This window comes from Saccostrea cucullata, unplaced genomic scaffold (genome assembly GCF_032062105.1).
Source record: "Saccostrea cucullata isolate Sc308-1 unplaced genomic scaffold, CSIRO_AGI_Scuc_v1 ctg5, whole genome shotgun sequence".
Taxonomy (NCBI): Eukaryota; Metazoa; Mollusca; class Bivalvia; order Ostreida; family Ostreidae; genus Saccostrea; species Saccostrea cuccullata.
This window is the reverse complement of record NW_026940631.1, coordinates 1,091,828-1,107,158: the sequence shown is the minus strand read 5'-3', so window position 1 is coordinate 1,107,158 and position 15,331 is coordinate 1,091,828. Positions and strand designations below refer to the sequence as shown.

Sequence of the window (15,331 nt, the reverse complement as noted above, 5' to 3'; positions counted from 1 at the left end):
GATTCCTAAACAGATACATTGTAATCATTAATATTTATTGAAAATTTCCACAAAAAGTATAAAATAAAACGTTTTACTTCCTCTGGGTTATTTATCAATCAGCGATTTTTCAATGATATAAGGGTCGAGGGAGAGCTGTCTGCTCATTGACGGTAGGGATATTCATATATGACGTGTAATAATAATGTTTACGAGCAGATATGGTGATTGAAAGAAGAGTTAGTAAATCAAAAAGAGACAAATCAATACGGAGAATCAATTCATTGGACGCAGATGATGCGGATTGTGTTCAAAGTTCAATTGATCATGAAGAAGGTATCTACAACGTACCTGAATAATACATTGAAAATCTGTGCTATAAGTTGTAACAGTTACATGTATTTTATGAGATACTGATAAGTATTGAATGTAGTGAGTTAATATAAGTCACTTGTCAATGACTTTCAGATTTTTTTTATGCCACTGATGATTTGCAAAAATGGCATCAACCGTACAAACCAATAAATGTACTAACATTGAAATTTAATTTTCCAATTTTACCACAGTTCCTAAATGAACATGATTAATTGAATGTAAGATTTTAAAAAAAAAAATATTACAGTCAACATCAAAGGGCTAAAAATAAGCTGGCCTTGGTACACCGGTTGGCATGGTTGGTTTTGCGCTGTAAGCATATACATCTACAGGACTTAATTTAACAATATATATTTATGATATTGGTTAAGATAACCCAGGGAGGAGGGGGATTTGGGAAGTCAATAAATTGTAATCAAAAGTTCTGGAAACTGTCTTTCATTCACTAAAATATAACCTTGAGTGCTTGACTGTCAGTGATGGCTACTGAGGAATCATTTAGATTTCGTGGTGGCGCAGTATTCATGGAATTTATGGGTACCACTATACATATCCAGAAAGTTACATCCTTCACAAATTACTATACTAAGGTTTGAAAGCTCTATTAACTTTTTAGTTATGAGTGAACACATTGAAATTACGTACCCTTGAAGTAATGTTGTATATAATTCAAGCAATTAAAGAAAATTGGCTGCCATGAATTTTGATGATTTCACAGTACATGTATATTGGGTTGATATAGAGAGGAGCAAATGTATGGCTTCAATGGGAATCAGAATGAGACCCCTGCATCCCTAGTCATGAGATCTACCAACCGAGCTACTAGAAGCTGATATCTATGACCCAAAACAATACATTCCTCCCTCCTTAAATTATCCTCGTGCACATTCAAAGATACAACCCAAGTTCTTATTGCCCTTGGTGACCCTTTTACTCACTCCTATTCCAGGGGTGGTCAACAGCAGCAAATCATGAAACAGGAAAGGAGAAAATATAGGACTTGACAAGGAATTGAATCCTAGATATCTGTGTCACTAGTTAGAGACACTTAACCAACTATGCTTCTTAGGACAATATCTTGGCAAAACCATTACAACCTACAGGGTTAATTGTTATGTTCAACTGAAAATCTTCATTGGTATATCCCTGCAAGTGATTCCCAAGTTCAAGTTTTGGAGATTTTTTTTCAAAAAAAAGTTTTCATGATTTATTTAAGATTTCATTGATTTCAGATTACAGTGAAAAAGAACAGAGTATCCTTAAAGTTTTGAGTAGTGGCATTGTCGACGTTGAAGGATTGAGAGAGTTTGCTGTCAGTCCAGGAGGACTACTTAATGATGATATACGAAAAGAGGTGTGGCCCAAACTGCTTAATGTTAATGTCACTGACATTCCCCAGAAACCAAGTAAGTTATCCTTTAAAAAAGTCTCCACAAATATCTTCTTTTTTTTTTTGGTTAACACGTATGAGCATTATGGTTGTATAGACTATATAGCAATAAGAATTAATGCACATTTATTTTTCAATGCAACTATATGAATAATCAGTTCTAATGAACGATTTTGAGCAGAGAGTAGCTGATATATAAATTAGTGTCTGAATACTTTTGTAGCAGTGGAGGTTTTACATGGACACAGGGATTATACACAAGTTGTTATGGATGTTAACAGGTCCTTAAAAAGGTTTCCTCCAGGTAGTATGTTTTATATAATTGAAAAAAGTGTTTAAATCTTTTTAAAAAGATGTTTATCTTCCAAATATTTTTTTGTAGTAGTCAAAAGATTCATCGACAGCTCCTACCAATATGTGAAATTAAGATTGATATTTTATTGGGGAGCTCGCTCAGTTCATTTTATTTCAAAGACTTAAGGATTTTAATTTCTTGTCATAAATTTATTTATGTTATGCAACATCCAATATAGTTTAAGTGAAGAGTATAACTTGATGTATAAGTAAAGCCTAGGGACATTTCAGGTATGGATGAAGATGTCAGGATGTCTTATCAGGATCAGCTGGTGGACCTGATCATGCGGGTGTTGGTACAGCACAATGAACTTCACTACTATCAGGGCTATCATGATATTTGTGTCACATTTCTACTGGTTCTAGGGGAGGATCTAGCTTTTGCCATTCTTGATGTATTGTCATTAAAACATCTCAGGTGGGTCAAGTGTGTTGAAAATGAAGCTTTTTCATGTACATGTACTAGCTGTCTTTTTTTTTTATCTCAAAAAAGTTAAGAATTAAATAATTGATTAACAGATATAAACTATAATAATAAACCGTTGTACATGTATTTAGTTGAATCATCTAGAAATACACATAAGAATATTTATATTTGCTGTGTTTAATCCTACTGAGCCAACTGTGAAATTGATTTCAATGTCATTTTCTTGTATACTCACATGTAGTAATACATCTCAATGAGGCTAAAGAGACGTTATTAAAATATGATGATATAGAGCAGCAAGAAATATTCAATTTTAGTTTGTATTATGTATTTGTTTCAGGGACTTTATGGATGCCAACATGGACAGAACAAAGCACATTCTGAATTACTTGTATCCAATTGTAGGAAGGGCTAATCCTACACTGAGAAACTTTATGGAAGAGTAGGTTAAATTATATTATTTTCTGCTTATTTTGTATGATTTTTATTTTTACTGTCAGTACGTGTGCTATATCTATAATTCCTACAATACATTTGAATAAACCCAGTTTCTGAGAAAGTGTGCAGTTAATAACAGGAGACAGACTTTGATGTGAGGCACATACCTCAAGTATCTGTATCATTAAGAATGTCATAAATATTCCCTACAATTTCAAAATATTGTTCCAAACAGCAAGAGAATGACAAAATAATTATTATAATGCTTTAAAAAGACAAGTTCATCCTACATAATTATTTCAAATGCAGCCTGAATAGTATGAACTGCATGTAAAATTTCCATTTTGTAGTACATGTATACACTATTCTGTATTTCTGTAGGTCTGAAGTAGGAACTGTTTTCTGTTTGAGCTGGTTGATCACATGGTTTGGTCATGTGTTAGGTGACCTAGATTCCATAGTGAGACTGTATGATTTTTTCATGGCATGTGATCCTCTAATGCCTATTTATATGGCAGCGTCTGTAAGTACATGCTAAGTGGATGTACAGTGTTTCCTTCAAAGTTTTGCAAGAAGTACAGACTTTTACAGTTAACAGCATATTTTGATATAGTTATAATCAAACCTGCATTATTTTTGATGACATAACATTGAAAATAATTTAGCTGCATATATAGTGGTTATAGGTACATGTACATGTATATGAATTGTGTTACACGGAGGCCCTTTTGTATATAGTGATTACTTACTGTAAGATCAAATATAGTACGTTATCAGCCTCTGTGATTTGTTCGGAATGCCAGCATGATTCACCTACATCAATCATCAAAAAAGATTACGATGGGAGCATGATAACATAGGTACATGTACATTGTAACTTATAACATATTATTTTGGAGGGTATACAATATCCTTTCAATCCAATTTTCCATAAGAATCAAATAAGTAATAAGAAAAACATTCATGAAGCAAAACTTGGCATGAGGTTGGTAAAAGTGGGACAGGAGCTAGGGTTGTGGATAGTGTGATTGCCCTTCCCTTCCTAGACAAAGTAAAGTGTGCTTTCCAATGCCCAATTTTTAATCTTTTAATTAACCTTTATTAATCAAAATTTTCGTATCACAAAATAGCTTCCTTATATTGTCCTAATATGAAAGTAAGCCTTTGATTGTGAAAGTCAGTGTTTCTTGCAAAAAATATTCTCCAATCAGTAAATGTTTAATATGTTGAATTTAAAAAGCATTAAACTTCTTAATAAAAAGCTTTTTAAGTGATCTAAGTGATTAAAATCATACAGGCAATATTTTTCTTTATTATGAAATATTCAGACAAATTTTATGTACTGTATTAAATCATTTGAATGGTTCCCACAGATTAATGTATTGGGGTATACTGTCAAACACCAAGAGAATTATAAATGAAAATTTCCTGAATTTTGAGATTTGTATGATATTTGTAGATTGTGCTGTACCGTGAAAAAGAAATTCTTGCCAGTGAGTGTGAAATGTGCACCTTGCATGGGATGTTGTCTAAAATACCAGACAATCTGCCATATGAACAATTAATTGTAAAGGCAAAAGATCTGTTCTCAAAATTCCCTCCAAAGACAGTTGCCAAGGAAGCATCTGAAATTCACGAACAGAAAAAGTATGTTTTGTGTTTATAAACTTCACACAGTTAAAACAAATTCTACTCAATTTCATATTTTGAATAGTTTCATTCATATATAGGGTAAATAGTGCCATAAACACATTATTAAAACAAGCACCATCCACACTGGGTTTCAATGAAAAACAGTGAACTTTATTTTATATAAAGGATAAATATATGGCATTTGTTATTTTGTTATAAGTCCTATACCACACTACAATATTTCCATGTTTTGCAGACGTGCTCTCTCGCAGCATAGAAGGAGAAACATTGAGAGGATGAGACAGGGCCATCAGAAGGGGGGAGTGTTGAAGAACTTGTTGTACCTTGATGGGGACAGACTGTTTATAAAGGTGACATTGTGGACTCTTGTAGGGGTGATTACAGCTGCAGGGTTAACATGGCTCAATCATTATTATACCCATGATTATAAGTCATGATGTTAGAGATTTTGATGAAAAGTCTGACTTTTTCTGTTGCTTTCTGATAGATCATTTAAAGAAACATTGTTTTGATTTAGGAAAATCTTGTTAGCTGGTCTTAGAGGATCTCTGACCAGATTTGTTGAAATCATCATGTATTGAGCTTTTGTGTCTTTATTTTCTCATTCTGTGCATTAATTTTCCAAATAGTCCCCTTGCAATTTTTAGTTCTTTTTAAAGTTGCAGGAATTTTTTTTATTAGTTATACATTTATCTATCATTAATTAAACATGTCCAATTCACTGCTTTAATGAAATTTTAGCTCTGCTCAAAGACCAACAGGGCTTAAATGTTGGTTAAGTGTATCTCTTTTTCAATGAATAATTTTTTGAATACACTTGCCTGTAACTCCTCGTACAGTTTGAGTTTGAGCTAAGTTAAACTTGGTACTCAAATACATTACACTAAGATGCATCATTCTGAATATGGAATTTTTAATTTGATTAACCATGATGCCAAGATTTGCTGAAAATTGAAAATTCACCAAAGTTCTTTCAAAACTACTTTTTATAGTTTTGGAGTGATTTCCATAAAATATTACAGAAGTAAACTACACAAAGATGCTCATTCAGGAGTTTTGGAGTGAGGTGAAGAGTTGTCAGTGTTACCAAAAGTAGATATTTCAAAAAATATATGTATTTCAAAACATTGCTCCAGCATGCAGTCTTGTTTACATTAATAAACCATGATACACAAGTTGACAAGAACAATACTAGTATGCAGATTTTGGTGTGAATTTGATTTCATGGAATTAAATGTGTAGGTTAAAGAGTGAGGATACATTATTCCACTATTACATTGTACAGGTAGAAACCAAAAGAGTTAAAGTTTCTCTGATCAACAGCTGCTCTATATACTTGGGTTTTTTTTTTGTATTTCTTTTAAAAATCTTTGAAATTACCGGTATACACTACATGAATTTTACAATGGTACATATTATTGCTTTTGTCTTCCATTTGTTTTGGCATTATAAAAACTGTATATCATGATGATCACTATCTATTCATTTTATTCAATTTACCAAGTTTACCCCTTAATAGTTACTAATTTTGGAAGCTGTGCATCTACAGGCACCTTACCAATGGATGAGGTAACCCCCTCCCTCCCAGCCTCTGAGAATTTTTATTAGATACAAAAACTTATCAAATATACATGAATTCCTATCCTTTCTTACCTATATTCAGATATCTGATATAATTTTCTGCGTTTGTTGCATTTTAGAGTGACCCTTTACCGTTTATAGAAATACTAGTATTTCTCAAAAGCTGAGAGGGGGTTTACATCATCTATTTATCAATTTGTCCAGTGCCCCTAGAAGTTGTAGCTGGGAGGGGACAATGAACTTGCTCCTCATAGCCAGTAAACACATGTATAGTAGGTACATATCTTCATCTTTAAAATTATCTAATTGTTACATGATGATTTAGGAAAATATAATCTCTGATATGAGATAAAGTTATGAAGTGTTCTAAATTGTTGATTCATTCTAGTCGCCATGTGGTTTTATCTTCTTATATCAGCTGGTGTACATGTACTTGTTTGTACCTGTAAAATAAAGTCGTTTATGGGCAGCAGTGATGTCTATATTCCTTGTTTGTTATTCCTCCCATACTCTGGTATTTGGTTACTGTTATCATTACTACGTGTGTCGTTGAATCACGATTTTGTCAGTTTTTAAAAAAAATTTCTAATTAAACTAATTGCACGTGTTAATAATACGGTTTTGAAATTTTTATGACAGATATTGATAAACATTTGACGGACATTTTGTATGTGTTTACCATTAATTTCCATTAAAAAAAATGAACTATTCTTTTTCATTGGGATAGCACTGAAAATATTGTATGTAATTTATTTTCATAATAAGCAGCTTCTAGGTAGTACACCCTATCTGTTTGGAACGTCGTCTCTGTTGTATCCATGTATTTATCAATGGAATAGACTGTAATTGATGCAGAATTTTGTAATATGAATTTTGTTGAATATAGAAAGTTTTAAATTAATTATTATCTATTGTTGTTATGTCACCTTTATGTGGAATTAAACAAAATAATGTTATAATAAAGTCATTATTGTGCTATGTCAAAGATGTAGACAATCATTGGAGAGGCTTTGGGGATATATTAGGGTCCTGTAAGTTTTAGTATACAGCAAAACTTGTTTAGTACGAACACAGATATAGCGAAGTTATTTTGGATCCCCAGCTATATAAATTTAACGAATTCCTTATATGAATATAACGAATTACGGAATTAGCGAAGTAATTTCATAGGTCCCAGTGACTTTGTTATAACCATGGTTTACTGTATAGGAAATATTAGATTTGATTCTAGGCTATGATAAGGTAAAGGAATATTTACTTCATTTTTTTTCTAGGTAGTAAATGTACCGGTATTAAAGTTTTTTAAAATGGAGAAATGTTTAAATGTTTTATTAAATTTAAATGTTTTATTAAAAGTCCCAATGGAGAAATGTTTTATTAAAAGTCCCCATGCAGACATACATTCTAGATTCAAAACAGGCATCAGCCTCTCCTTGTAGAATAATAATCAGCTATCAACATTAAAATGTCTCTGGTATTGAGCTATTATTAGATGTATGTAGAGACCGTAAAGAAAGAACTTATTTTAAATAAGGGCTCAGTCCTTTACAATCTGAGTTTAGAATGTTAAGGTCAAATTTTATCTAACCATATAGTCCCAGACCTTTAATAAAAGTGCAGACTTTTACAATTTTATGTTTGCTATGTATGTCTCAAGGATTTATTGTTTACAAGATAAACTTTTTATTCTCAAGGTTGAGAAAATTGTCAATTTTATGGTACATAAATAGACTAGTGGTTATTTGAAAGTCAAGGATATAATTGCAATGCAAAGTACATTTTGTAATTTGAGCAACTGTCACCTTGGAATTTTGGGCACAATTTTTGGGGGATAAAACATATTGGTGTTTCTCTTTCATTTAAAAAAAAAGGGTGCAAAAGGATGCATCTTTCTACAACTGTGGTACAGCATTATCTTGATTCAGTTATTATCACAATGTCAGGGGTCCTGGGTCAACACAAGCTTCCAGCTAAAAAAATATATAAACTATTATATTGCTTATTTTTTTAAATTCTGATTTAGGTCACCCAGCCCCAATTTCCTTCATAATCTTTCTGCATGGTTCGTTTTTCTAGGAAAATTTTTGTGATTTGGATTCAAGATATAATCATAATTTACATAATGGTTTTTGTTATTTATACTTAAAAATATCATTGACCCCCCTTTCTCGGACAGCTACTAATAGTATTCCATTTGTATACATTAACCTTTAGCTTCTAAATATGATAATAAACAGTATCTGCAGTATTTGTTTAGAAATTCTAAGCAAAACACATTTTGATAAAAAATTATTCAGATGAAGGCACAATGCAATTCATTCAAAGTTTACAGTGTACATGTGCAACTTAATTACTTGTAAATATGAGATTTATTCTTGTAATTCTTTTAGGGGGACTGAGAACGTTGTAGATCTTACTTAAAGAGACAGACATCCTCACTTTCTGACACAGACGTGTTATCTCACATCATTGTTGATTTTTATTTCATCTTTATTTGCATTGTTGATAAATTAGATAACCCTACATATGTTACATTACATGAAATCCTTTTCAAGGATATTTATTCTGTCTAATCTGGTAAGGAGTGGATCAGGCAAGTCCCATGCACCTTCCCTTTTTTGCCCACAATTTTTAAGTACTTTTAAATTTATAACTTGCACGGTTATGTAGGCAGAATATAATGGCTTCAACATCCCTCCTTCGAAGAGGTAAACCCATTCTGTAGTTCAAAAATATGTGTAACCACCCAAAGTAAGCCATGTGCCCCTTTCATGCACGTTTGTGTGTGTGCTGCTGGACTTTTTTTTTTTGAGAACGGGGAGGGGAGGAGTTGAAAGGAAGTGTGGCCCTTCATTTTGACAATTAAAATTTTCCTATTACCAAGGATGCTTTGTACCAAGTTTCGTTTAAAATTGGCCCAGTGGTTCTTGGAAAGAAGTTGAGAATGTGAAAAATTTCAGGAGAAGCAACAGGTGATCAAAAAAGCTCACTTGGGCTTTCAGTTGTTTGAAAGAGGCACAGTTGCTCATCAAGGAAATTTGGTATACAGATCATTTTGTGTTACTTATGCAAAGAAAATGAACAGAAACTGCAAACAATTGAGTTTTTCTTAGTCCAACAGGCATAAGTCTATCCAAAATGGCTCAATCATACCCAAAACAGAACTTAACCTAGATGCTCTTATGATAATTAAATCTGTATATCAAATTTCATTTCAATACGTGCAACGGTTTTCTGCCAAGAAAATGATGGAAAACTGATAATGGACCAACAGACAGCAGCAAAGCAATATGCCCTCCCTTCTTTGAAGGTCGGCATAAATATCATGTACTCGGTTTAGATTCTGAAATTTTTTCAAAATTAAGGGATTGTGATTTTTTTTCTGAAAAACGGGTATAGATTCAACTTCAATTTGTTAATGTTTTCCAATCAAAATCTTCAAAAATTCTCTTAGCAAATGAAAATTCAGTAAAGATCAAATCTTATGAAAATCCAAAATATTCTTTGTGATAACTTTAGGGTGAAGAACAGGGTGAATTAATGCAAGAAATTTCATCACCATTCACCCTGATAAATGGACACCGAAGTTAAAGCACCAACCCCTCTGCACCAAAAAGCAAACAAGCAAAATCTAAAGGCACTTAAAACCAAACTTGCCTATTTTCCCCTCCCTATAGGTACTACTAGTATTAATGAAAGGCCACATTTTAATGTTTCCATTGGGTTTATACAACTGCAATAGCCTTAAGGAATGTTTATATGATGTTTCAATTTTCAAGTTTCCATAAATAAAAAAATAATACTTATTTGAGCTACTTATGACCTTGAAATAGACACTTACTAGGCTTTAAAATTGCAAAGAACGAGGGCACTTTTGATTGGCATTCAGCAGGAATCTGGGTGTACTTGAAAAGTGAAAATTTTATCAACATGTCACTTGAAATTTTAACATTTTTTTATTTATCGGGTTCCTGTGAAATGGGAAAGGAAAATTATTTTCCTGAAAGTGAATTTTAATTAGCTAAGACCAACTACATGTACCAAGCTCCTTCAAAGGCAATAATTCGACAGGTCATTTCTCAGTCTGTCATATTAGCATTGTTTCTCATTACTGGAAAACCCAAGATTTATTCAAACCCAACTCGTTCCCCTATTAGCCAAGTACAATCTTGACCATATTACACAATTTGATGTTACATTGTATTTGCTTAAAAAACAAAAACTTGTTCTGCAAAAACTTCATAATTTATGAAGCTATGAATAGAGAAATAAGGACAAGTAGATCCCTCCCAGACAGGTTACACAATCTGCATACAGGGCAGCCTTGAATGTGGTCAACACAGGGTCATCTGGGGACACCTGTTTGTATAACACACAGTCAGCCTTGAATTCACATAAAGAGGGGCCTGATAACAATGTATACAAAACACTAGTTTGTATTACCTTGGCCCAAGTTGATCCCGGAAGAAAATTCTGTATTGATAAATTTAAACCCATAAAATAAACAAGTCACATTCAGGTATAAGTTTACTTCAATGAGTGGCATTAGCAGCTGTTATACCAGTTTATCACCATATATGCTCTAATTATGCTGATATTTAGAAAAACACTTCTACCCTGCCCAATACAACAAGAAACAGTAACTGGTATCAAAATCATGCCAATGATGGATGCACTTTGTTTTAAAACATGGTGTTGATGCACCCAGCAAAGGCTTTATTTAATAGTCCAAAATCTTGAAAATAAGTCACACAAGTCCAGAAAGAATTCAATTTGCAGCAAGACTTATATTGAATACTTAGTTGTAAAGTTATTCTGCATCTATAATATTATAAGAAATTAAGTATACACCAATAAGTTAATCTCAAGAGAAGTATGCAGGATATGTAAAGGGTGTTAAGAAAGTTCGTTCCACATATTTCTTTTATTTTCGAGAAGAAAAACGATAAGAAGATATTTACAATTTGTGATATTTCATGTTTGCAGAGTCCATTCTTGCTACTGATAAGGTTTTAACTGTCTTTTGTTGAATCAATAAGAGGAGGGCAGGTATTATAATAGATGAAGTCTGTTCAGAAAAATTAGAGATGGCGCATATTTGTGACGTATATTCATTACACATGTCAAAACATCCTTTCAAATACTATGCAAAAATTATCAGATCTGTGAAAAATTTCAAAATGACACAGCTGTTCTTTTGAAAAGTTATCTATCGTTTTTATACCTTCACTCATCAGCTTGTCTGACGCAATATAAGCTATGAAGAAACAAATGTAAATTATCCTTTATTTTTACTCAAAATGACCAGCATTTCTATCATTCGGGTGCTCTAAAGATGTTACATATATTTTCATATGGAAGAAAAATTCTATAATTTCTTACAAGAAATGAATTGCTACAAATCTAAAGCACAGTCTTGTGATTGTGTCAGACTTGAAAATTTATCTTTTTAGTTAACCACTACTTTGAAATTTTTGAAAATATTTCATGATGGAACGAACTTTCTTAACACCCCTTAGATCAAAGTGTGTCCACTTCTCTAGAGAATATTAATAGGTCTAGTGACTGAATTGTACGTCTGTACTTCTGACGCATGCATCTCATTTAAATTATAACTGGAACTAGAGGTACTGTGAGCTATGAACTCACTAAAGGATACCTCCCCTCCCAACTCCCGTATGGTTATCACTGAAAAGTCCATGTTCTGGGAGACCCAAAATAAGTGTCAGATCAAAAAGTAAAATAGGAGGTGCACAATGGCACTATGTATCAAAGATTCTGTGAAAGTCTCATTAAATTTCATACAGAGGTAAAAGAGGAGTTGCGGATGAGAGATGTGTACCCCACAGCATAACAGAAAGACGGATGCACAGAAAGACATATACAGACATCATGATCACTATACACTTTATATATACCCTCAAATTTTTCAAGAGGGGGTGGGGTATTATAATTTTTGGAAATCATTCCTCAGCATAGTATTAGTAACATATTTTGAAAAATTGCTTTATCTGTATTTTAATCACATATTATAACAATATCAAGAAGGCAATTCTGTTGTCTCACATTTTAATGTCATCTAACACCCTTCTTAACATCAAAATACTTTCATATCAATCCATCCTTATGAGCTAACTTAAGCCTGATTGAATGTTGATGTCTAGGAAATCAATCTAATCTGCACTATACGAAATATCTTATTTTGCTTATAAAATTATTCTTTCAAAAGAGCACTTATAAAGTTTGTCACTCTGAAAACAGAGCATTAATGTCCGAGACAATCCGGTGACCTTGAACAAGCATCCAAAATTTTACAAGTCCTAGCATACAAACATGTACATATATCTTCAGTTTTTAGGGTATCCTTGATTTATTTTCATGTCTCAGTCAGATTTTGGTGATCACCCCATTCTATTTATAGAATCACAATATCATCACTTTGATCCGAGCTGGCCTTCACTCTTTTGGCCTTGATCGCCTCAGGATCTTGGTCAGCTTTGCGTTTTGTTCCAGTTTTGATTGCCTCAATATCGTCCACCACCATGACATCGTCTTCTTCTGAAAAGTAGGGCAAAATGGTGAATGAAGTTTTAATCAAACATTTGAAGTAGTGTAGATCTAGCATGTGGCAAACACACATGTTATAGAATTTCACAGAATTTATTAAAATATGCCCATAGAACATGAATTGGGACCCACCCAAGTACACTACTTTCTTTTCTGCTCTAATCTTATTTAAGGAATATAAACTGTCTTATTTTTCGATTTCATGATGTGAGCGATTGATCATCGTCATGAAATTTAAAAATAAGACAGCTATTCCTTATATTTTCATTCTTTGATTCCGCCAGTCCAAGAGCTCCAAGCCCTGCTACTGTCTAACTGTTTGTTACGCACTGCACGTGGTTTTTTTTTTTTTGAGCAGCTCCAATACATTGATGGGGAAATAAAGTACATTTACAATTTGTAATTTTATCTTGAACAAAGACATTGGAAATGTAAATATCTTTAAAATAAAACATAGGTAATCAAAGATTACGAAGCTCACCTCCATGAATGTTATCAGTGTAAGTAATACAATCAGGTATTAAACCCTGGAGTCTCCAAGTTGTTAAGTTTCAAACCTAATTTTCATTACTTTTTAATTTACTTCTTTTCACAATTAATTAAGGAAATGATGAAAATTTCTATTTTTTAAAAAATGTCATATTTTTACTAGGTCTGTAACCTCCCCCCCCCCCCCTCCTTCCCAGGTGAAAAAAATATAAACAAGAGGACGTTTTCTGTCAAGAGTTGGCTGATATCAATACAATATCAAATTAATTGTGTAATTCCAACATTTTTTTTTCTTTTTTTAAATGGATACTACCATAAGCTTTAAACATTACAATTTTAAAACAATATCTGTGTCAGATAAACATAATAAAAAAATTGAATAACAAAAAGTGCATTGCATTGTTGAGAAATCAGATGTAAGTATGCCTTTTCTTAAAGCTTGTGTCGCGAAAAGTGGCGAAAAATATTTTTAGTCCAGTGGGAGCCCTGGTAAGTAATGCAAATCTCACATCATATTTTCTTAATATCTAGTATTTATCCCAACAACAATATTCTTGCAAGTTGTGTTTAACCCCTTATATTTACATTTGCAAATGTTTTCCTTTATATAACACTACTGAAAGCAAGCGTTTTTATAACTGTGTAAATACAGGTATGGGGTAATAGATGTGCGTTTGGATAAACGTTCGACGTAATTTCTCTGTGACGTCATAAAGGGTCGACGCGTGTTTAGTGGATTACATACATGCCGTTGGGTTTGAAAAATTACCGCATTTCACGTGTTAAAAGTAACAATCAGGCAAATATAAAGTATGAATAAGTCACAAATGTACCGGGGTAAATATAAGTAATAAGGTATCATTTTTTGAGTTTTATTGAGATGTAAAACGGGTTGGCACATGATCAAATCTTCCATAAAGCCCTTCGGGCTTTATGGGATTTGATCACGTGACCAACCCGTTTTACATCTCAATAAAACTCAAAAAATGATACCTTATTTCTTAAACATGGCATATACACATTTCTATGCATGTAGCATGAAAAACATGTATAGTGTAAACCAATATTCATAAATTTGTTAATACTGCAGATATGAGGGACTTCAAGTTCATTGGGATTAATCTGTTCTCAAAACTTTAATCTGGTCTCTTGTATGGAAAATATAGGTCAGATTCAGCATCCAAAGCAAGTCTGATAGTGTCCATCCCTAGATGCATCATCCATGCAAGTTTGGTTCAGGTAGGGCTTATAGTTACTTGGGAATGAAAATGTAGGTCAGATCCAGCATCCGAAGCAAGTCTTGTAGTGTCCATCCCTAGATGCATCATCCATGCAAGTTTGGTTCCGGTAGGTCTTATAGTTACTTGGGAATGAAAATGTAGGTCAGATCCAGCATCCGAAGCAAGTCTTGTAGTGTCCATCCCTAGATGCATCATCCATGCAAGTTTGGTTCGGGTAGGTCTTATAGTAACTTGGGAATGAAAATGTAGGTCAGATCCAGCATCCGAAGCAAGAGTCTTGTAGTGTCCATCACTAGATGCAACATCCATGCAAGCTTGGTCTGTTGAGGGCTTATAGTTCCTTGGAAATGGACCTGCTCCAAAAACTTTAACCTGGTCACTCATCTGGAAAATGTAGGTCAGATCCAGCATCCGAAGCAAGTATGGTAGTGTCCATCCCCAGATGCATCATCCATGCATGTTTGATCTGGGTAGGGCTTATAGTTACTTGGGAATGGACCTGCTCCAAAAACTTTAACCTGGTCACTCATCTTGGGAATGGACCTGCTCCAAAAACTTTAACCTGGTCACTCATCTGGAAAATGTGAGTCAGATCCAGCATCTGAAGCAAGTATGGTAGTGTCCATCCCTAGACGCATCATCCATGCAAGTTTGGTCTGGGTAGAGCTTATAGTTACTTGGGAATGGACCTACTCCAAAAACTTTAACCTGGTCATTCATCTAGAAAATGTAGGTCAGATCCAGCATCCGAAGCAAGTCTGGTAGTGTACATCCCTAGATGCATCATCCATGCAAGTTTGGTTCAGGTAGGGCTTATAGTTACTTAGGAATGGACTT

The 15,331-nt window shown here is 33.4% G+C and overlaps 2 protein-coding genes across 2 annotated transcripts in view; one reads left to right on the top strand and one right to left on the bottom strand.

Moving 5' to 3' along the window:
- The first annotated feature begins 99 nt into the window (after nt 1-99).
- Nucleotides 100-7,098, top strand: LOC134255742 (TBC1 domain family member 20-like). The gene is made up of 8 exons (XM_062738254.1): nt 100-315; nt 1,587-1,760; nt 1,968-2,048; nt 2,330-2,516; nt 2,866-2,967; nt 3,345-3,486; nt 4,423-4,610; nt 4,852-7,098. Exons 1-8 carry the CDS (start codon nt 201-203, stop codon nt 5,051-5,053), a joined length of 1,191 nt encoding a protein of 396 aa, XP_062594238.1. The 5' UTR covers nt 100-200; the 3' UTR covers nt 5,054-7,098.
- A 5,278-nt stretch (nt 7,099-12,376) lies between these two features.
- LOC134255752 (SUMO-activating enzyme subunit 2-like) overlaps nt 12,377-15,331 on the bottom strand; it is a 36,813-nt gene continuing 33,858 nt past the window's right edge. The window contains exon 18 of the mRNA XM_062738264.1: nt 12,377-12,755. Within this exon, the coding sequence (XP_062594248.1) occupies nt 12,613-12,755 (143 nt within the window). The 3' untranslated portion in view covers nt 12,377-12,612. The remainder of the gene's footprint in view (nt 12,756-15,331) is intronic.

Coding starts and splice junctions, on each gene's coding strand:
- LOC134255742 (XM_062738254.1), top strand. CDS start 201: ATGGTGATTGAAAGAAGAGTTAGTAAATCAAAAAGAGACAAATCAATA. Junction 2,517..2,865: donor TTGTCATTAAAACATCTCAG/GTGGGTCAAGTG, acceptor TATTTGTTTCAG/GGACTTTATGGATGCCAACA. Junction 2,968..3,344: donor CTGAGAAACTTTATGGAAGA/GTAGGTTAAATT, acceptor GTATTTCTGTAG/GTCTGAAGTAGGAACTGTTT.